The sequence below is a fragment of the Macaca nemestrina genome, chromosome 15 (assembly GCF_043159975.1).
Source record: "Macaca nemestrina isolate mMacNem1 chromosome 15, mMacNem.hap1, whole genome shotgun sequence".
NCBI classification, from domain to species: domain Eukaryota; kingdom Metazoa; phylum Chordata; class Mammalia; order Primates; family Cercopithecidae; genus Macaca; species Macaca nemestrina.
This window is the reverse complement of record NC_092139.1, coordinates 105,370,278-105,392,573: the sequence shown is the minus strand read 5'-3', so window position 1 is coordinate 105,392,573 and position 22,296 is coordinate 105,370,278. Positions and strand designations below refer to the sequence as shown.

Here is a 22,296-nt window from a genome sequence, read left to right as displayed (position 1 = left end):
CAGTGGGCAGAGATTGTGCCACTGCACTCCACCTTGGGAGACAGAGTGAGACTCCAGCTCAAAAAAAAAAAAAAGTTATTGCTTTTATAATTACTATTCCCATTTTGCAGATAAAGAAATGGAGGCCCAGGGAGCTGAAGTTCTTTCCCAGCATTTGCTGCCAGGAGTCTCTCCACCATGAGGAATGAGGCCAAGGGTAAGTCCATCTAACTCTAGAAACTGGCCTTCTAGCACCCCGGGCTGAGTTTTCCTCCCCTACCCTTGCACCTCACTCAGGCAGTCAGTCCTTGGGAGAATGAATGAACATGCAGGAGACCTCACCTACCACCAGGGTCCTGGCCCAGTGCCCTGAGCACCTAACAGCACAAGCCTCCTCCAGGCTTTTCTGGCCGCTGTGACTCCCCCCAATACCCTCAACACAGTGACCAGACCACTTCTCTGCTCAAAGTTCTTCCACACATCACCAATGCTGACAGATCAGTGCTACATTCCTGTTCTAGGCAGACAGGAACCATCACAACCTGACTCCTGCCTGTCATCCTGGCCTTCCAGATTCACATTTGACAGGCTGGAGAGACACATACTTTGGTCAATTTTGCAAAATACAATAAATAACCAAAGCGATACACAACACTGGAGGCCAGGCACTGTGGCTTATGCCTGTAGTCTCAGCACTTTGGGAGGCCGAGGAGGGTGGATCACCTGAGGTTAGGAGTTCGACTAGCCTGGCCAACATGGTGAAACCCCATCTCTAGTAAAAATGCAAAAAATTAGCCGGGCGTGGTGGCATGTGGCTGTGATCCCAGCTACTCTGGAGGCTGAGGCAGGAGAATCGCTGGAACCTGGGAGGCGGAGGTTGCAGTGAGGGGAGATCACGCCACTGCTCTCCAGCCTAGGCGACAGAGCGAGACTCCATCTCAGAAAAAAAAAAAGATACACAACACTAGACTACTAGGAATTTAGGAATTCCCAGAATAAGACAGGTCCTTCTGCCCCCTGACTGCAAATGTTCTCTGCTGTGCCTGGACTTCTCTTCCTGTCTTCTATACCCCAACACACACACACACACACTCTCTCTCTCTCTCTCTCTCTCTCTCTCTCTCTCTCTTTATTTCTCCCCTTCCCCCTCCCTTATTCCCAGAATAAGACAGGTCCTTCTACCCCCTGACTGCAAATGTTCTCTGCTGTGCCTGGAACACTTCTCTTCCTGTCTTCTATACCCCAACACACACACACTGATTCTCTCTCTCTTTATTTCTCCCCTTCCCCCTCCCTCCTTCCCCCTCCCAATGCTTGTTGGCCTGGAAAATTTCTTCCTTCAAGTCTCAGGCCAAAGGAAGCCAAAGTGTCCCCAGCAGACTTAGGAACTGCTGGCCCAGTGCTCCCTACATCCGTACATTTCCCCACTAAAGTGATGACCACACTGTTCTCATCAGTTACATGTCAGTGTCCTCACCTAATTGTGCTCCAGTGGCCAGGGCTGGAATGTTTTTTGTCTACATCTTGGAAGCCAGCGTAGGGCCTAGGCCCACAGTACATCCTCCATAAGCACGGGTAGAATGAATGAATACACTGATGAAGGAACCACAACTCATCCTGGCAGGTCAGAGACGGCACAGCCTCAGGGACCCAGGAGTGAGTTATTAAACTGGCAAAGACCAGAGCTACCGAACTTTGAGTTTATCCAGTCTCAAACTGTTACTCTACTGAGAATAATGAGGTAAGGCTCAGAGCAGGGCACACAAGTTAGGGGCCAAGCCAGAATCGACGCCAGGCTTTCTGGCTCTTGGCCTTGGGCTAATTTCACTGCTTCAGCCCAAGAGAAGTGTAAATCTGCTCTGTGTAACTGGGAGGCCCCACTGGCAGTTCCATCCCTTGCTCCTCATTTCCCTCACTCCCACATGAGAGAACCACTGTAGCCAAACTCACCAAGCCTCAGTTGCCGCATCTTTCTAATGGCGAAAATCTATGGGGACTCCCAGAGCCGCAGGAGGGCTCAGAGAGATCAGGATGTGAAGGCAGTGGTTTAGGGGGCATGTTAGAAGCACTGGGCTCTGAGGTCAGCCAGAGCAGGATTTGAATCTCAGTTCTGTTCTGCCCCTTGCTCCCTGTGTGACCTGGAGCAAGTGACCCTCCCTCTCTGAGCGTCACTTCGTCGTCTGTAAAATGGACAGTACGAGTCTAACTGCGCCTGGGAGTGCGGATGAAACGCAATTAGGTGAGCCACGCAGTGAACACAGAGCTGGGCATGTAGTAGGCGCACAATAAGTGCTGGTTAATATCACCAGCATCGTTACCCCAGACTGCTTTCCCCCCTTCGCTCCTCCTTCGCTCTACCAAAGACTTACCTGCCCCCTCCTGCCAGACGTGCTGTGTGTTGGTGACCTTTAGTTAGTTTGACAAGGTAATTCCTGCCCATGGCTTAGAGGCAACACACTACTCAGATAACCGTGCTTGCCTGCTCACCCAAAGAGCAGCGAAAGGAAATTCTGGGCTCGGTGGGGTGACTCATGCCTGTAATCCCAGCACTTTGGGAGGCCAGGGTGGGCGGATCACTTGAAGTCAGGAGTTAGAAACTAGCCTGGCTAACGTGGTGAAACCCTGTCTCTACTAAAAATACAAAAATTAGCCAGGTGTGGTGGCACACACCTGTAATACCACATACTCAGGAGGCTGAGATGGGAGAATCGCTTGAACCTGGGAGGCGGAGGTTGCAGTGAGCCGAGATGGTGCCACTGCACTCCAGTCTGGGAGATAGAACCAGACTCCATCTTAATTAAAAAAAAAAAAAGACCTGGCGTGGTGGCTCACATCAATAATCCTAGCACTTTGGGAGGTTGAGGTGGGCGGATTACGTGAGGTCGGGAGTTCAAGACCGGCCTGGCCGACATGGTGAAACCCCGTCTGTACTAAAAATACAAAAAATTAGCCGGGTGCAGTGGCGCGCACCTATAATTCCAGCTGCTCTGGAGGCTGAGGCAGGAGAATCACTTGAACCTGGGAGGCAGAGGTTGCAGTGAGTTGAGATGGCGCCACTGCACTCCAGCCTGGGCGATCAAGCTAGACTCCCTCTTAATTTTTTTTAAAAAAAAAAAAGGAAATTCTGAAATGGATGGGAAAGTTCGTGTTTTAACAGCAGCCCGGCAACCTCCGTGCATCCTGATCTCCCTGAGCCCTCTCTGCAGCCTTAAGTCTCCACAGACTTTTTCCTAATAGACAGATGTGGCAACCGAGGCTCAGTGAATTTGGCTGCAACCCTTCTCTCATCTGAGAATGAGGAAAATCAGCTCCTTTATACCCCAAGCTGTGCGACCTCAGGCAAATCAGCTCACCTCCCTGGGCCTCAGTCCCTTCATCTGTAAAATGGGCACACTGTCTCTGTAGTGCCCAGCCTAGTGCTGGACACAGCGCCAACAGCGGTGAGTAAGAGCGTCAGCCTCTCACCAAGAGAAGAGACCCCATGAGCCAGCCTGTGGCTGCTGGAGATGGCCAGGCCCCTTCTGTCCTGCTGTGAAGGGGGTGGGAGGGAGCGGGTCTCAGCTCCCTGCCCTTATGGAAAACCTAGCCAGAGGCTTGAGTGTTTCCAGACCTCTCTGGGCAGGGGATGGGTTACGTAACGCCAGATGTTTGTGAAACTGGCTCAGGCCCAGGTCTGAGACACACTTTGCAATCCCAGAGCCACTTGTAAGCCCGCTCTCCCTTCCCCCATACCTGGCTCCCCCTTGGCCCAGGGCTGGCGAGAGGAGGTTGCTGACTGGAAGCTTTCAGCTGTGTAGATTATTCCATCACCCCTCACTCCAAAAGCTGAAAGCAGCCCCCAAGCCTGCCCCGGAAGTGGAAAATCCACTCGCTTGCTGAGACCAGGGTGAGTTTAAGAGCTCTGCTCCCACCTCTCCTGTCATGCGAGGGCCCCAGCTGCCTCCTCCTCAGCCACCACTCTCTCTCCTTTGCTTAACAACCCCCTCCTCCCTCCCCTCCCCATGTCTGTCCACCCTCACCCCTCCAGCCCCCACTGGAGCCAGCCTACCCTTTGCCACCTGAGGACCCCCAGAGACAGCAGGAACGGATTGAACAGCGTGGGCCGGTCCCCGGGCATCCGCCATGAGGTCACCAGTCGGCCCTTGAGCGGGCTCCCAGCCTTGCCCTCTGCTGGCCTCTTGTCTGCCTGTCAAACAGGGTCCAGTGTTGGCCCCAGGTCCCTTTGGTGGGATGGAGGCCCCCCTGGCTACAGCCTCCCCTGCCCATTTTGTGGTGCCCCCCTCCACGGAGTCCCAGGGTTCCCATCTTTCTTTCCTCCCAGAACTGCCGAGACAAGAGCCGGTTAACTTGTTCTCACTACGTCGTGTTTGACTGAGCAGCTCCCAGGGCTCAGCACCCTTGAAGGTGTGCGCGTCATTGCCCTAAAGTCAAACCACGGGCGCCAGCTGGAGGGGTACAGACCACAGGTGTGTTTCCACCCACAGAGTCTTTTCAGAGTATTTCACATTAGGTTAGAGATCTCACATATAAATACATATCTCCAGTGTTTCTTGAAATATCGAAAGATGTGGAAACTCTGGGCCCGTCTTCCCCATGGCAACAGCTATCTGGAACTGAGGAGTCACACGAGTGCCCTCGTCCCCCCACTTCTCACTGTTGTTACCTGCCTGGCCTTCAGGGCGTTAGGTTTGTGACCCCAGCTTAAGCAAAAGGGATGAGTTGTGGACTTCTACAGACACGCCCAGCAGAGCCCCTAAATGCTCCCTCTTTGGAGTCGTCCTCATTGGGGAAACCAAGGCCCCAGTGAAGCAGAGGCACTTGTCAAAGTCACACATAGCAGGTTACTGGGAAGGTAGGAGAGAGCCCAGGTGTCCTTGCTCTGGAATCTGCACACTGTCTGGAAGCGGAACTTGAAGCATCAAAGCACAGGTCCAAGAGGGCTTTGGGGGTAGGGGTGCCCCCGACTCTGCTACCACATCTCCCATCACAGCCCTGACCACAGGCATGCAACTGTCTCACTTGACTGAACTCCTTGATGGTGCTCCAACTCACCTGTGACCCACACCCGGGTATACAGAAGGTGCTCACTGAGTGCGTGTGAATGATGCATGAATGAGGTGGTTATCAGTTCTGACCAGTCAAGGCTGCCTAGGGGTGGGGGTAGGTTGAGATATTTTCCACGTTGATGTGCCAGGCCCGTTTCATGGAGACTAGAGGGGCACCCCTGCATTGCTCCCCGTTCACTACTCTGGCTCCAGGAAGTATGAAGAAATAGCCCAGAAAGAGGAAGAGCAAAGTTGTCAGAGCCCCTGGGAGGGCTGGCAGCACCTTTAGCGACCAGCATCCCCTGTCCCCTCCCATTCCACAGATGGGAATACTGGACCCCTCAAAATTACAGCACTGCCGTTCAAAGCCACGCAAGAAATCAGGGCAGGGACGGGAGCAGCCTGGGTGGGGGGCAGGTGGAGGTGCAGAGAGAGCGCTGGGTGGTTCCTGGGCTGGGTTCTAGTCCCAGTACAGCTAGCCACTGACTGTGTAGCCTGGGACGACTCCCCTGCCTCCATTTCCTCATCTGCACAGTGAGGGTTTGGGCAAAATTCCCCCAGCTTTGACTCACGGCAGGGCCCAATTTGGGGGCTCCAGGCTGCCCGACGGATACTCCCTGCCACACCTGGCTCTTCAGGAGGCAGCAGGGGGAAGAGCAGGACCAGAAAACACAGCCCCAAACAGTCTGTCTCCTCCTCCCCCACCTCCTGCTGCCCCATGGCCCTCAACTCTGATCTCACCTCTCTGGAGGCTGAGGGTGACGAGAACAGTCTGTTTGGCAGGTCATGGGGAGGGGCAGGCAGAGCTGTGTTCACCAGCTGCAGCCAGGCCGCAGAGCAGCATCTGTGGGTCCCACCCCCGCATATATCTCTCCCGCCTCCAGGACCCTGGAGACCCTCCAGGCCCAGCTGACTGTGGGCACATCCTCAGCTCTCTGACTCATGCTCCTAGAAGCCCTGCTCTTTCGACCTGGCTTGGCCGTCTCAAACCGGAAGGATCTCTTCCCTCAGAGACCACTGGGGCCAAACCGTCATTTGCCCAGGGAAAGACATTGACCTTTTCAGGCCCAGCAAATGAGAAGCACGGCCTAGGGTTCTGACCCCAGGACCGCCCACCTACCCAGGTCCCCAAGCCAGAAGGTGGCTCCTGCAGAGCTCCTTCCTCAAGGCCCCACCATGCACACAGATGGCCCCATGGGAAAGCCAACTTTGGCCTGGATGATTCCAGGGCTCTTCTGAGGAATGAAGCCCATCTCCAACCTGCTTCCCCTTCCCTTCCCCACCATGTGTACCCGTGCCCATGACCCAACTACCGAGTCTGCCTGCTTCTGGTCAGTCAAGGGGTCTTGGCCTCTGCTTGGTTCTGACTCCTCAGGCTCCTCTGGTTGGAACTGGAGATTAAAAAAAGAACACAGCTTAGCCTAACTTATTCTCCAGAGTGCATGCATCTGTCCACCTCATCCATCCATTCTATCATCTGTCCATGCAACACCCATCTAACATCCAGCATCAGTAGATCCATGTATCCATCTAACCATCCAGTGTCTATCCCACATGACTCACCCTTATCATGTATCCAGCATCCATTGTCTATCACCCATTCATGTATCTACTCTCCATTGATCCATCATGTATCCATTTACCCAATACCTATATATCCCTCTCTCCATCCATCATCCATCTATCCATATCTCCATCATCCATCTATCCATATCTCCATCATCTGTCCACCATCTATCATGTGACATTCATCCATCCATGCCACATCCATCCATATTCCACCTAGCATTCATCCATCCATTACCTAAGCAACATCCATCATATATCCACCACCACCATATATTCATCTATCCATCATAACCCATCCAGACAGCTGTTGCCTTGGGAAGACGGGCCCAGAGTTTCCACATCTTTTGATATTTCAAGAAACACTGGAGATATGTTTTTTGTTTTTTGGTTTTTTTTTTTTGAGATGGAGTCTCGCTCTGTTGCCCAGGCTGGAGTGCAGTGGCCAGATCTCAGCTCACTGCAAGCTCCGCCTCCTGGGTTTACGCCATTCTGCCTCAGCCTCCTGAGTAGCTGGGACTACATGCGCCCGCCACCTCGCCTGGCTAGTTTTTTTGTATTTCTTTTTTAGTAGAGACGGGGTTTCACCGTGTTAGCCAGGATGGTTTCGATCTCCTGACCTCGTGACCCGCCCGTCTCAGCCTCGCAAAGTGCTGGGATTACAGGCTTGAGCCACCGCACCCGGCTGGAGATATGTATTTATATGTGAAATCTCTAACCTAATGTGAAATACTCTGAAAAGACTCTGTAGATGGAAACACATACATCCAACAGGCGTCTATTTATCATTCATTCAACATGCATCATTGATCCATCACCCATTCCCACATTCACCCTCCATTCATCCGTTATCCACCCACTAACCCCTCTGTCCTCCATCTTGCATGCATCCACTGAGCTGCCCCCTCCTTTATGTCAGGCCCTGGGCCACAGCCAGAGTTACAGAGATAAAGCAGGCAGAGATCCTGCTTCTGTGGAGCTTTTGGGGAAATTACAGCCCCATTAGATGGATGTTGCATGGACATATGGAAGCAAAACTGCCAAGCCTAGAAGGGAACCATCGCTAGGAGTGACTGTTCAGGGAAGGCGTCTCAGGGCAGGGCGTCTGACCTAAGACTTGAACAATGAACAGGCGTTTGGTGGCTGAAGAGGGAAAGGAAGAGCACGTGCAAAGGCAGGGATATATCTTCACAGGCCCTGCAGCCAGCTCAGCACCAATGAGTCAAATCCGGAGTGGAAGGAAGGGAAACCAGCCTTGAGTGCCTTGCCAAGGATTTTCTTTTTCTTTCTTTCTTTTTTTTTTTTTTTTTTTTTGAGATGGAGTCTGGCTCTGTCACCCAAGCTGGAGTGCGGTGGCGAGAGATCTCGGCTCACTGCAACCTCCACCTCCTGGGTTCACACCATTTTCCTATCTCATCTTCCCTAGTAGCTGGGATTACAGGCACCCGCCACCATACCTGGCTAATTTTTTGTATTTTTAGTGGAGATGGAGTTTCACCGTGTTAGCCAGGCTGGTGTCGATCTCCTGACCTCATGATCCGCCCACCTTGGCCTCCCAAAGTGCTGGGATTACAGGCGTGAGCCACCGCGCCTGGCCGTGCCAAGCCAAGGATTTTCATAGAGAGGAGCAGCTGGAGCCCTGGCAGGACCTGGTGGTTCCTCGTTTTGTCATCTGTGAAATGCCTTTCAGCACATAGTGCTCCCATCCCTTCCCAGCCACCATCTCCCAGCCTCCTGAGAACCCTGAGCTTCACCATGAAACTGAAGAATCTTTCTAACTGGGTCCCCACTTCCTTCTTGACCTGGCCGGCCTACAGCACCAGCAGGCCCCGGGACACAGCACCGTGTCCTCCTCAAGCTGCCTGTGGTCTGTGTGCCTTCCCAACAAGCCTGACAGCAACCTGAGGGCAGGACGAGCTGACTTATCCCTATTTCTCTGATGTTCGTGCATTGAGTTGATCAACTCATCAAAGCCACGGAAATACAGGGGAGAGGATTCTCCAGTCCTCCCATGGGCTCAGGAGCTTTGTGACCTGGTGGCTAAAAGTACAAATTTAGGCCGGGTGTGGTGGCTCACACCTGTAATCCCAGCACTTTGGGAGGCCAAGGTGGGGAGATTACCTGAAGTCGGGAGTTCAAAGCCAGCCTGACCAACATGGAGAAACCCCATCTCTACTAAAAACACAAAATTAGCCGGGCATGGTGGCACATGCCTGTAATCCCAACTATTCAGGAGGCTGAGGCAGGAGAATAGCTTGAACCCAGGGGGTGGAGGTTGCAGTGAGCCGAGATTGCGCGATTGCACTCCAGCCTGGGCAACAAGAGTGAAACTCCGTCTCAAAAAAAATAATAGGGCTCAAGCCTGTAATCCCAGCACTTTGGGAGGCCGAGACCATCCTGGCTAACACGGTGAAACCCCATCTCTACTAAAAAGTACAAAAAAAACTAGCCAGGCGAGGTGGCGGGCGCCTGTAGTCCCAGCTACTCAGGAGGCTGAGGCAGGAGAATGGCGTAAACCCAGGAGGCGGAGCTTGCAGTGAGCTGAGATCCGGCCACTGCACTCCAGCCTGGGCGACAGAGCGAGACTCCGTCTCAAAAAAAAAAAAAAAAAACAAAGAAATAAAAGCACAAACTTTGGAGTGGATGCTTTGATCTCATTTCTCACAACCTATGCATGTGTGACCCCCAGCAAATGCCTAAGGAGTCTGAGCCTCAGTTTCTTCATCTGTCAAGTGGCAACTGCCTTCTATCCACCTAGGGCACATATGGCAAGGTCCTGGGGCCCAGCACGGGGTGCACCCTGATGCCTGGAAGCCCTGCTCATCCTGGGGGAGGTGGCAGCGGACTTTGCAGCGAGATGAGGAGGCTTTAGAGAAACAAGCAGGAACCCCCACGGCACCCCAGTGCTGCCCGTCAGAGAAGTGATTGGACCATCTTACAGAGGGAGAGAGGCTAGTGTTCAAAACCACGTGCCGTCCTCCGAATGAGCTATTGCCAGGGTGCAGGACTCTGGCCTCCAGGACCCTCCCTGCCCACCATCTTCAGATAAAGAATGTTCTGGGCTTCAAGGCAGCACCAAAGTACCACTGAAGCAGGGGAAGGGTGAGCACCTACTGTGTGCCCGGCGCTGGGCCCACTTTGCACACGAGCCTCATTTAAGCAGCCTGTTTTGGCAGCTAGCTGAACCCAGTGAGCATTGATGCACCCCCTTCTCTGTGTCTGAGAAGAGCTGTAGGGGCCAGAGAGGGTAAGCGAGGCTGTCCTGGACTCAGGAACCTGGGTATCACCAGGGGAAGGGGCATGACCACACTGGCTATAGTCCCAGGTGGGGTCAGGTGTGTGCCACCAGACACAACATAAACCAGGTATGGTGGAGCCAGGAGGGGAGCAGGCCCTGGCCAGAGCATCTTGCTTGAGGCCTCAGTGTGGTCTGCACTGAGCGGATCTGGGTTTCGCCCATGCCCCACCAGCAAGTGGCTTCACCCTGCGCGTCAGTTTCCTTATCTGTAAATAAATAGTGTATTTCTCACTTGGTTGCTAAGGAGACTAAATGGTAAAAGTACACGTCAAACATTCAGATCAGGGCTTGGCCCATAAACACTTAAAACGGTGTTGCTCATCATCAGTATTGGGCCAGTTTGGTGGTCGGGATGGGTTGTGGTCAGCAGGGAGGCTGAGGTCTGAGCCTGGAGGGGGATGCAGGAGCTGAGGCTACTCAAAGGGGAGGCTTTTCCAAGGAGACTTGGCTGTGGGGGGCTGACTTTCTGGCTACCCTTGGGAGGGGGGAACCTCCTTACCTGCAGCTCTGGCAAACTGGGGCCCTCTGCAGTGCTCCTGCTCCCCAGGGGGCCCGTCTGCTCTAGGCCTGCCAGAGTTACGGTCGCTGGTCCTCTTGTCACTTTGGTCTTTGGCCACTGGGTGGAGGTGCAGGCAGGGCTGGGCGGCTGGGCCAGGCTCTGGGGCCACGGTGCGGGGCTGTGTCCGTTGACTGGGGTGGCCTCGGCCCAGCCTTCTGGCTGACTGTGTGACTCCTGCTCGGGGACATCCTTTGTGCCTGGGGGACCCATCTCTGGCCCTGAAGCCCTGGCCAGGTCATCCCTATGTCCAGCTGGGTCCTTGCGGGGCAGCCTGGCCTGCAGGAGCTCCAAGAGGCCCTCCCAGTCCAGCCTGGGGAGACGGGCCCAGGCCCCCTCTCCTGGTGCCCGGAGAAGACCAAGCAGGTCCCTCCAGTCAAGCTCGGGTCGCCTCTCAGGGCCATGCGAGTATGGACACGCTCCCTCTGCCCCCCAGCCCACAGTAGTGGGTGTCCCAGGGCGCCTGGATTGTGAGGACTCTGTGGGGCCTCCCCAGTTCTCAGGGGGGCTTGTGAGTGGGCTTCTCTTCCCTAGTTCTCTGGGGGGCTCATGGGTGGCCGCCTCCTCCCAGGCCTCTGGCTGTCCCCAGCTCTCCCTGTACTCCCCAGGAGGGCCCCCCCATGCTCCCTCCAAGGCTTTGGCTGCCCCCAGGCCTCCCTCCTGGCTGCTCCAGCTCCTCTCCAGGTGTCTGTGAGGGCCCTTGGACCCTGGCGGTTCCTCCTGACTCTGCCACGCCCCCAGAGGCTGTCTTGGGCCTGCTTGGCCACTCTCCAGAGGTCTCTGTGACTGCAGCTCCCTCTCAGGGGTCCTGGCTGATGTCCTGGGAGGTGGCGGGGACCCCTGGAGCCGCCGATCTCCCTCAGGTCTCTTCTCAGGACTCCGAGAATGAGGGGGCTCTGCTTGGCTCCGCCAGATCAGTTCTGCCTGTTTGGCAGGGCACTTGGTCACCTGGGGATGAGGTAGGGAGGTGGGTGAGGCTCTCTCTCTGGGGACCTGGCTGTCGGCTCTGCCTTTCTTAGTCAGGCCCCCAGAGAGGCAAGGCTGTGCTCACACAGCAGCCTGGATGAAAGCAGGCCAAAAAGCACACAGGGTCCCTGCCCTCCTCCCCTGTCGGGGGTCAGCTCTTCCCTTTCACCCGCTTTCCTCGGTTCCAGAAAAAGATCTGCAAAGACCTGCTCCCATTCTTGGCTTCTCACCCCTCTCAAAGATACTGATTCCAACTTGGGCTATCAGGTGCCAGAACCTCCACCACCAATACCCCATTCCACTGCAGTGGGCCTGGCCCCCTGAGTTTTGTTAGAGATACAAATCACCCTGAAAGAGAGGGCCCTTAGAGCCAGATTCATGCATCAAGGCTTTCCCTGAAATCTGCTCAAGACAGCAGTATTGGCAGCAGTACTGGCCAGGTGCGGTGGCTCACGCCTGTAATCCCAGCACCTTGGGAGGCCGAGGTGGGCGGATCACCTGAGGTCAAGAGTGACCAGGCTGGCCAACATGGTGAAACCCTGTCTCTACTAAAAGTACAAAAATTAGCTGGGTGTGGTGGCACGCCCCTGTAATCCCAGCTACTCGGGAGGCTGAGGTAGAAGAATCTCTTGAACCCGGGAGGTGGAGGTTGCAGTGATCCAATATTGCCCCACTGCACTCCAGCCTGGGAGACAGAGCAAGACTCCATCTCAAAAAAAAAAAAAAGCAGTACTTAGTAAAGGAAGGGGATAGCATGGGACAGGGGCTGTCTTCCAAGGACTAATATGAGGTCTTGTGCAATTTGCCAAGAGCTTCTGGCCCTTGGGGAGAGGGGAGAGCTGGAGACCCATGATTGGACTCCGACCCTTTCATAGAGGACCTTCCTGTCCAAGCTCCCTGCCTGGCTTCTAGCAGGAGGGAAGAGGCAGTGGCCGCCCCTTGGGGTGTGGGGCCCCAGACAGCTGGCAGTGCTCACCTGCCTGCTGGGGGCAGGGCTGGACTGTCTTCGGAGAAGTTGGCTCTGGCCTTGGCTGGGCCGCTGTGACCGTCCCTCGTCCTGGGCCTGGAAGGCCCCCGCTGCCTCGGACTTCCTATGAGCAAATGCAGCCACTCCTCTGAGGGACTGTCCCACTCCCAGCACCCCAGTCCCTCTGCTCCCACCTCCAACAGAAGATGTGGGAGAGCCAGGGACCCACTGCAAACTGGTTGAAGGGCCCTAAGTAAGGGTGACTCTCAGGGCCTCAGTTTCCCCTTCTGAAAAATGGGGGTAGTTAACACTGCTCTATTCTGCCTCATGAGGCTCTTGAGAAAATGACAAGAAAAATGGGGAGTAGAGGTGTTTGGGTGGGGAGGGGGATCTGGCCCTGACCATGGCTATCTTCTGTCTCATCCAGTACTACCTGTGACTAACCACCACCCCACCAGCAGCCCACTAGCCACCCCCAGACACAGGTTAGACTGGTCTTTGCAGGAATTAAGATTTATTGAGCACCTACTGTGTACCAGGCACCCGGCACACATAATCATAATGGCAAAGCATTTATTGAGCGCTTCTTACATTCCAGGGGCCAAGCGCTTGTATCATGATCTTGTTCCATCTCACACAGCCCACGAGGTGGGACGACAGAGCCAGACTGCTGTGTGCCCCCGTGTTCCATTCTTTCTGCCCTTTTCCTGTCCATATTGTAAATTTTGGATTTCTTGAGGCTGGGCGCGGTGGCTCAAGCCTGTAATCCCAGCACTTTGGAGGCCGAGGCAGGCGGATCACAAGGTCAGGAGATCGAGACCATCCTGGCTAACACAGTGAAACCCCATCTCTACTAAAAATACAAAAACATTAGCCAGGCATGGTGGCGGGCACTTGTAGTCCCAGCTACTCGGGAGGCTGAATTCAGCAGGAGAATGGTGTGAACTCGGGAGGCAGAGCTTGCAGTGAGCCAAGATCGTGCCACTGCACTCCAGCCTGGGTGACAGAGCAAGACTCCATCTCAAAAAAAACAAAAAAAGTTGGATTTCTTTTCCTTTTTCCCTCCCATCACCGTTAACCAACAGAATCCCAGCACTTAGCCTTGAAAACGCCAGGCCATCCTAGCTGTTGGCAAGAGCTCTGAGCAAGATCAGAAGAAAGAAACATCCTTTCCGACTACTCCAGAGAGGCCAACATGAACTGTCCAAGCAAATGTCATTTTTTTTTTTTTTTTTTTGAGATGGAGTCTCCCTCTGTCATCCAAGCTGCTAGAGTGCAGTGGCGCAGTCTCAGCTCACTGCAACTTCCGTCTCCCGGTCTCAAGGGATTCTCTGTCTTAACCTCCCAAGTAGCTGGGATTACAGGCATGAGCCACCACGCCTGGCCCTGGGCAAATGTCATTTCTAAGACACTGGACTTCAGGCGTTGTTGCCGCATCCGATGAAGATCATCTCTAACTTGTTAGTAAAAAGTCTAGTTCCAATTAGTTGTCTTGCTTACTAACTGGGAGGCATGGCTGTTAATGTTTAACGTGGTATCTCTATCGACAAGTAGAAACACCAAACAACCTAGGCTTATCTCTCTCTTCCTCTACCTAAGGGGTCACAACAAAAGACCCAAGTGCTCAGTGACTGTTTATTTTGGTTGGGTCTCAGTTAGCAAATGGAGCTGTGTCTTTGGTGGATGAACTGAACCAGGAAGAGAAGCCTGAAAAAGGCCACCCTGTGGTGGGCCCAGAGTAAGGCAGCAAAAAGGGAAGTAAGAGGAACCTCTGCTCAGGCCTCCGTAGGACCTGCTCTCTGCGGTGGGCCTGTGCCTGAGGAACCATGCTGGAACACCACCTTCAAAAGTATGGGATTGGACAGAGCGCAGTGGGTCATGCCTGTAATCCCAGAACTTTGGGAGGCTGAGACCAGGCTGGACAACATAGTGAAACCCAGTTTCTGAAAATACAAAAATTAGCCCAGGCACAGTGGCTCATGCCTCTAATCCCAGCACTTTGGGAGACTGAGGTGGGTGGATCACTTGAGGTCAGGAGTTCGAGACCAGCCTGGTCAATATAGTGAAACCCAGTCTCTACTAAAAATACAAAACTTAGCCGGGCATGGTGGCACGTGCCTGTAATCCCAGCTACTCAGGAGTCTGAGGCAGGAGGATTGCTTGACCCCAGGAGCAGTGAGCCGAGATCGCACCACTGCACTCCAGCCTGAGCCGCATAGTGAGACCCTGTCTCAAAAAAAAAAAAAGTATGGGGTTGGGAGGCCAGGCACAATGTCTTTATACCTGTAATTCCAGCACTTGGGGAGGCTGAGGTCAGAGGATCACTTGAGCCAAGGAGTTTAAGAAAGCCCTGGCAACAGAATGAGACCTTGTTCTAGGAAAAAAAATTTTTTAAATGAGCCAGGCATGGTGATACGTGGCTATAGTCCCAGCTACTTGGGAGGCTGAAGTGGGAGGATCGCTTCAGCCTGGGAGGTTGAGGCTGCAGTGAGCCATGATCACGCCACTGCTTTCCAGACTGGGCGAAAGAGCAAGATCCTGTCTCAAAAAGAAAAAAGTATGGGGTTCAAGTTTTTTGTTGTTTCATGTCTTTTGCCAATGTCATTAGAATCAGAGCCATAAAGCACAGTAATTTGAGTTGTTAGCAGTTATTGGCAGCTGGTTCAGACAGGAGCCAAAGTTCCCTGGAAGAAGTGTTTCTGAGCTTGAGGGCTCCCTGAGCAGGCTGTTTGTAATCTTTTTTTTTTTTTTTGAGATGGAGTCTCGCTCTGTGGCCCAGGCCGGAGTGCCATGGTGCAATCTCAGCTCACTGCAACCTCTGCCTTCCGGTTTCAAGCGATTCTCCTGCCTCAGCCTCCCGAGCAGCTGGAATTACAGGTGTCTACCACCATGCCCGGCTAATTTTTGTATTTTTAGTAGAGACGGGGTTTCACCATGTTAGCCAGGCTGGTCTCATTTCAAACTCCTGACCTCAGGTGATCCGCTTGCCTCGACCTCCCAAAGTGTTGGCATTACGGGTGTGAGCTACTGCACCCAGCCAATTTGTAATCTAATTTGAGGTGAGTGCGTTTCCTTACTCTGTGAGAGCTGAAGGCCTTAGACTGAATTTTCCCCTGAACTGGGGTATAGGAGCCTCGATGAAGCAAGAGCCCAAACATGACCCCGTGGGCCGTTCCTCCCTAATGGGGAGGAGGGGGAGGACAATAGTGGAAACACCTGGTGAAGGGAAGCAAGGCACTTGTGTGTTCTCTTCTGGATGGATGCATTTTCCATACGAACTCCAGCTTGCTTGATGAGCATTCCTCCTGAGAACCCGCCTTCCTTTTTTCCCCCATGTGGAATTGAGAGAAAAGAGCGAGGGACTCAAGAAGATTCTGAGACCCCAACAGAGACCCGGTTTGTCTGATGCTGAAGCAACAGCGTGTCCCCGGGGCCACCTGTTCCCGAGAGTTGATGTGACCACACCAAGCATGACAAAGGAAACATGTTTCCTTTGGAAGCTTAGATGGGCTCTTCGACCTCCAGAGAGAATTAAAGGCGCAAAGCCATCAAGTCTAGTAAATCCAATGAAGTCTGTGTTTTAAATTCAAATGACCACAGAATGCTTACATGACTTTAAGAGATTCCAAAGGCATCTAAGGAAAAAAAAAATAAGATCAAGCCAAAACTCCCAATGCTTTGATGTGATAATCTTTTAAGAAAAAATTTCCAGACTTGGGACAATGCTTGGACAGAGTAGATGCTCAATAAATACATATCGATGAGGAAATGAGAGAAAATAAAAGCTCAGTCTTACAGCCACCCACCCATAAACTCCAGTCTGTCCCTTACACACACACTACATAGTTTTAAAAATTTCCATCTTCAGAGGATGAATGGTTTTCTACTTGGAAAAGGTGCCAGATAAGAGGAAAAAATTTAATTACTCAGTAAAATTATAAAAACTTCCCTAAAAGGTAAATAATCTATTTCAAAGAGAGTAGAATTAAATGTACAGGAGTGATCATGTAAAAACAAATGGTTAATAAAAGTGTAAACATATTTCTCATTTATATTAGTAATATAAACACCTTATCTCTCTAAAATTATCCTGGAAAAAAGGAAAGAAAATTAATTAACTTTGGCTTAAAGACCTTAATGTCCCTACTGAGTTAATAGTTAAAACAAAGTTAGGAAAATTGACATTAGACCAGAAATAGTAATCATAAAAAGGTCAAAGACACTTTGGGAGGCCAAGGTGGGAGCATTGCTCAAGGCCAGGAGTTTGAGACCAACCTGGCCAATAAAGTGAGACTCCATCTCTACAAAAAATAGAAAAATTAGCTGGGCACAGTGGCGCACACCTGTAGTCCCAGCTACTGGGGAGGCTGAGGTGAGAGAATCCCTTGAGCCTGGCAGTTTGAGGCCGCAGTGAGCCATGATCATGCCACTGCACTCCTGCGGGGTGACAGAGCAAGACCCCGTCTCAAAAACAAAAGGTCAGGCCATGAGCGGTGGCTCACACCTGTAATCCCAGCACTTTGGGAGGCCGAGGTGGGCGGATTGCCTGAGCTCAGGAGTTCAAGACCAGCCTGGGCAACAGGGTGAAAGAAACCCTGTCGCTACTAAAAATACAAATAAATTAGCCGGGCATGGTGGCGGGTACCTGTAGTCCCAGCTACTCGGGAGGCTGAGGCAGGAGAATTGCTTGAACCTGGGAGGCAGAGGTTGCAATGAGCCAAGATTGTGCCACTGCACTCCAGCCTGGGTGACAGAGTAAGAATCCATCTCCAAAGAAAAAAAAAAAAGTCAAAGACAGTGAAGACTTTTAGGGTGAAACTACTCCATGATGTTACGATGGTGGATACTTGTCATTATACATTCATTCAAGTCTGTAGGCTGTACAGACTTGAGTGAACAGTGAACTTTGGGTGATTTGTCAGTGTAGGTTCATGGATTATAACAAATGTATCCCCTACTGCCCAGTGCAGTGGCTCACCAGCCCTTTGAGAGGCCAAGAAAGGAGGATCCCTTGAGGCCAGGAGCTGGAAACAAGCATACGTGTCTAGTACAGGATACTGGTAGTGGGAGAAGCTGTGCGTGGAACTCTCCGCTTTCTGTTCAATTTTGCTGTGAACCTAAAACTGCTCTGGGTTTTTGTTTTTGTTTTTAAGGCCAAAGAAAGAATTATACTAATACTGGAGACCACATGGTTGTCATCTGGATATTACATGATCAAGCTTACTGGAAAAGGAAATTTGAAGAACAAGAGATAAGGTTTCTCTTTTCTTTCTTTTTTTTTTTTTGAGATGGAGTTTCACTCTTGTTGCCAGGCTGGAGTGCAATGGCACAATCTCAGCTCACTGCAAACTCCACCTCCCAAATTCAAGCGATACTGCTGTCTCAGCTTCCTGAGTAGATGGGACTACAGGCGTGTGCCACTACATTCAGCTAATTTTTTTTTTTTTTTTTTTTTTTTTGAGACAGAGTCTCACTGTGTTGCCCAGGTTGGAGTGCAGTGGCATGATCTCAGCTCACTGCAAGCTCCGGTGCTGGGATTACAGGAGGGAGCCACCGCACCCAGCCAAGATTGATCAGGTTTCTCGTGCAGATTCAAATCCAGGAGAAAACTTGCCCAAGGAGCAGCAAAGAGGAATTTTAGATACAAAAGATTCCATACCCTTTAGGGTGATGAAAATGTTCTAAAAGTTAGATTGTGGCAGTGGTTGGACAACTTGGTAAATATACTAAAAATTCACTGAATTAGATACACGGAAAGTTTTGAGACTTCCAGACTGCTTTTTGTTGCTGTTGTTCTCTTGACCCTAACTAATGGAATTCTAGCTCTGATCCTTGAAAACTCGAGGGCTGGAACTTCTAGGGTGAGAAATCTCAGCCGGATCAGGAGGAAATGCTCCCCTTCCGCGGGGACCAGTGCTGCTGACCAAGGAGACTCAAAAGACACCTGGACTTTAGTTGTTTCAGGATGTTTGACTGCTAAAAATCTGTAATTCTGTGAGCTTTCTTTCTTAAAATAGGGTGACTCTGGCCATACTTTTTTTTTTTTTAGACGGAGTCTCGCTCTGTCGCCCAGACTGGAGTGCAGTGATGTGACCTTGGCTCCCTGCAAGCTCCACCTCCCGGGTTCAAGCCATTCTCCTGCCTCAGCCGCCTGAGTCACTGGGACTGCAGCGTGTTTTTTGTATTTTTAGTAGAGACAAGGTTTCACCGTGTTAGCCAGGACGGTCTCAATCTCCTGACCTCATGATCCGCCCGCCTTGGCCTCCCAAAGTGCTGGGATTACAGGCGTGAGCCACCATGCCTGGCCCTGGCCATACATTTTTAAATTGACATAACAGTTTTCTGAAATGCATAGGGACCCATGAATTTTCTTTGCCAAGGCAGGAAAAAAAGAATGGGCACTTTCTTCCTCTCCCTCATGCACGGAAGAAAAAAAAACCCGTGAGTCTGAATCAAAGGGTTTGAGAGTTCACTCTCATTATGGCCAGGTGCGGTGGGTCACTCCTGTAATCCCAGCACTTTGTGAGGCCGAGGCAGGCGGATCACTTGAGGTCAGGAGTTTGAGACCAGCCTGGCCAATATGGCAAAACCCCATCTCTACTAAAAATATTTTAAAAATTAGCCAGGTGTGGTAGCGGGCCCCTGTAATCCCAGCTACTCGGGAGGCTGAGGCAGGAGATTCGCTTGAACCCGGGAGGTGGAGGTTGCAGTGAGCCAAGATTGCACCATTGCACTCCAGCCTGGGCAACAAGAGCAAAACTCCGCCTCAAAAAAAAAAAAAAAGAAAAAAGAAAAAGAGTTCACCCTCATTTGAATGAATGGGCTCATGTTCCCCTCCATTACAGATGAGGAAATTGAGGCTCAGGTAGGTTAACTCACTATATCAGGTCACATGAGTTGAAATGTGACTTTGACCCAGGATTTGGACTCAGCCCTCATGACTGCAGTCTTTGCTGTTAACCACTGGGCTATGCATGACATCACTTAACCACACACACACACACAAGCAGAAAACTCCTAATATGCAGAAACAGAGAAATGGAGTGATTTGCCCAAGGTCACACAGCCAGTAAATGGCAAGCCAGGGGGATTTGAACACTCTCCTGGCACCCTAACCCTGAGAAACTTACACCTGTCCTGCTGCTGAGCCTCCTCCCCAGCCCACTTGGCTGACCCCACCCCTGGGCTCACCTGCGCTCTTGCCCGAAGAGGCGCTCCACCTCCGTGCGGCCAGGGCTGCGGGTGCGGCCCCCACTGCTGTGCTGCACTTGGGTCCCTGGCTGTCTCTGGGCCAGCCTCCTGGGTGGGGGCAGGTCAGCCAGCACAGTGTACTCCTCCCGCTCCAAGTTGTGCCTGGTCTCCCCGGGAGGTGCTGAGCCCCGGGAACCCCTGGAGCTGCCCGGCGAAGGTGAGGGTGCCAGGAACGCTAGATCACTGGGTGGGTGGCGGGGTGGGGAGGAGGCTCGGGGTGCATCCCGGTGCCCGATGCACACTTGGGGGATCAGCACTAGGGAGCCATGCAGAGAGTCAGTGGAGGGGGCCAGGCTCTCCATACTAGTTCCAGGGGGGTCCTGGAAGAAGAGGGATGGCTCAGGAGCCTGGCGTGGTGGGGATGAGAAGGAGGGTGCATCCCGGTGCCCAATGCACACAGGGGTGGGGATTTGGGGGCCCTCGTGCAGAGAGTCCATGGAAGGGACAAGGCTCTCTGTGCTGGCCCTGGGGAGGTCCTGGAACAAGAGGGAAGGCTCTGGGGCCTGGCGTGGTGGGGAGGAGGCCCGGGGTGCGTCTCGGTACCCAATACATACAGGTGTGGGGAGCTGAAGGGGCTCGTGTTGGGGGGACTGACACCGATGTTCGGCGTCTGATGTGTCTGGGAGGAAGGGGAAGGGGTCAAATTGGGTGTGGCGGGGGGGCGAGGACGCCTGGGGGGCATCTCGGTGTCCAATGCACACAGCAGGTGGTATATAGGGAGGCTCGTGGTGGGGCAGTTCACTCTCTGGGGCGTGGGGCTCTGGGAAGAAGGGGAAGGGGTCATGCTGCAAATAGCGAGGGGGCGAAGAGGCTCGAGGGGCATCCCGGTGCCCAATGCACACAGCACATGGAGGCTGGGAGGGCTCAGGATAGGTCAAGGGAACCCCACAGGCAGCAGGGTACACAGGTGAGGAAGTCCGGGAGGTGCTCTGGTGGCCTGGGTTAGGGGAGGAAGAGGTGACCCGGGATGGCAAGTTGTACTGGGTGGGGCCAAAGGAGGACTGGGGTGGGTCATGCTGGGCTGGCCTGCTGGGAGAGGATGTCTGAGGCCTGTCACCTTGGGTTGGCCGGAGGGCGATGGATGCCCAGGGAACCTCATTTTGCTTGGAGCGAGATGGGGAAGAGGTTCGGGGACCATCACTCTGAGTTGGCCGGAGGGGAAAGGAGGCCCAGGGGATGTCTTTGTTAGTACGATGTGGAGACGAATTCCTGGGATTGTTCCATTGAGTGGAGCGGTGGGGAGATGATGGTCTCAGATTCTCCTTTTGGGTGCAGCATTGAGATGAGGAGGTTCCAGGGTTGTCTCGTTGAAAGGAAAAGGACTGTGTGCGGTCCCGCTGTGTACGAGTGGGTCTGAGGTTAGCCCGTTTGGTACAAGAGGTTTTAGGGTTGTCTTGTTGGGTAGAAGATGATCTGGGGATGTTCTGTTGAATAGAAGTTCTGGGGTTGTCCTGTTGGGAAGCTCTGTTGGGAGAGGAGGCTCTGGGATTGTCCCGCTGGGCACAGGATGTTCTGGGGTTGTCTCGTTGGGTGGTTCTATTGGGAGAGGAGGTTCTGGGATTGTCCCGCTGGACACAGGATATTCTGGGGTTGTCTCTTGTGGCTCTATTGGGAGAGAAGGCTCTGGGATTGTCCCGTTGGGCACAGGATGTTCTGGGGTTGTCTCGCTGGGTGGTTCTGTCGGGAGAGGAGGCTCTGGGATTGTCCCGCTGGGCGCAGGATGTTCTGGGGTTGTCTCTTGTGGCTCTATTGGGAGAGGAGGCTCTGGGATTGTCCCGTTGGGCGCAGGATGTTCTGGGGTTGTCTCGTTGGGTGGTTCTGTCGGGAGAGGAGGCTCTGGGATTGTCCCGTTGGGCGCAGGATGTTCTGGGGTTGTCTCGCTGGGTGGTTCTGTCGGGAGAGGAGGCTCTGGGATTGTCCCGTTGGGCGCAGGATGTTCTGGGGTTGTCTCTTGTGGCTCTATTGGGAGAGGAGGCTCTGGGATCGTCCCGCTGGGTGCAGGATGTTCTGGGGTTGTCTCGTTGGGTGGCTCTGTTGGGAGAGGAGGCTCTGGGATCACCCCGTCGGGCACAGGGTGTCCTGGGGTTGTCCCACTGGGGAGTACAAGTAGGAAAAGAAGTTTGGAGGTTGTCCTGCTGGGTAGAAGACGTTCTAGGGTTATCTTGTTGGGTGGCTCTTTGGGGAGAGGGATATTGAGGATTATTTTGTTGGTTGGACGAGGTTTTGGGGTTATCCTGTTGGGTACTTCGTGAGGGAGAGGAAGCTCTGGGGGTGTTCCGCTGTGTCAATGAGGCCCTGGAGGTGTCCTGTTGGGTGGATGAGGCCCTGGAGGTGTCCCTTTGGGTGATTCGGTGGGGAGAGGAGGCTCGGGGGGTTTCACGTGTAGACGCAGCCTGAGCAGTGTCCTTTTGGGCAGGGGAAGCCCGAGGCGTGGTGCTTCGAGGTCCGCTGTGTGGTGTCATGGAGGCAGCCTGGGTCAGTGTTGACCGGTGCCGCTCTAGGGAGAAGAACCCACTTTCTCCCCGGAGCTTTGCCCAGTGCTGTCCTGCGCTCCGGCTCCCACCGCCCGTGTCTGGAGAGAAAACAGAGGGGCTCAAGGTAAGGGGAGGGGTCCAGGCACCTCTCATATTCTACCTTTCTTTGTCTCTTTGGACCAGTGATTAGGGCA

At 53.1% G+C, this 22,296-nt stretch overlaps 2 protein-coding genes across 21 annotated transcripts in view; one reads left to right on the top strand and one right to left on the bottom strand.

The window, feature by feature from the left end:
* TRIOB (TRIO and F-actin binding protein) overlaps positions 1–22,296 on the bottom strand; it is a 76,842-nt gene that overhangs the window by 29,378 nt on the left and 25,168 nt on the right. For 2 of the 3 annotated variants that reach the window (XM_071080548.1, XM_071080549.1), the window contains 4 exons: positions 19,569–22,200; positions 12,387–12,501; positions 10,388–11,392; positions 6,338–6,415 (listed from right to left, as the gene is read on the bottom strand). In XM_071080548.1, the coding sequence (XP_070936649.1) occupies positions 6,338–6,415; positions 10,388–11,392; positions 12,387–12,501; positions 19,569–22,200 (3,830 nt within the window). Of the gene's footprint in view, positions 1–4,027; positions 4,166–6,337; positions 6,416–10,387; positions 11,393–12,386; positions 12,502–19,568; positions 22,201–22,296 lie in introns of all 3 variants that reach the window. The other variant, XM_071080551.1, reaches the window with a different exon arrangement.
* Positions 1–22,296, top strand: part of LOC105464472 (uncharacterized) — a 45,768-nt gene that overhangs the window by 1,905 nt on the left and 21,567 nt on the right. For 2 of the 18 annotated variants that reach the window (XR_011614143.1, XR_976833.3), the window contains exons 2-3: positions 111–196; positions 1,604–7,817. The gene's annotated coding sequence lies outside the window, so the exon portion shown is untranslated. The other 16 variants (XR_011614142.1, XR_011614137.1, XR_011614148.1 and 13 more) reach the window with 14 other exon arrangements.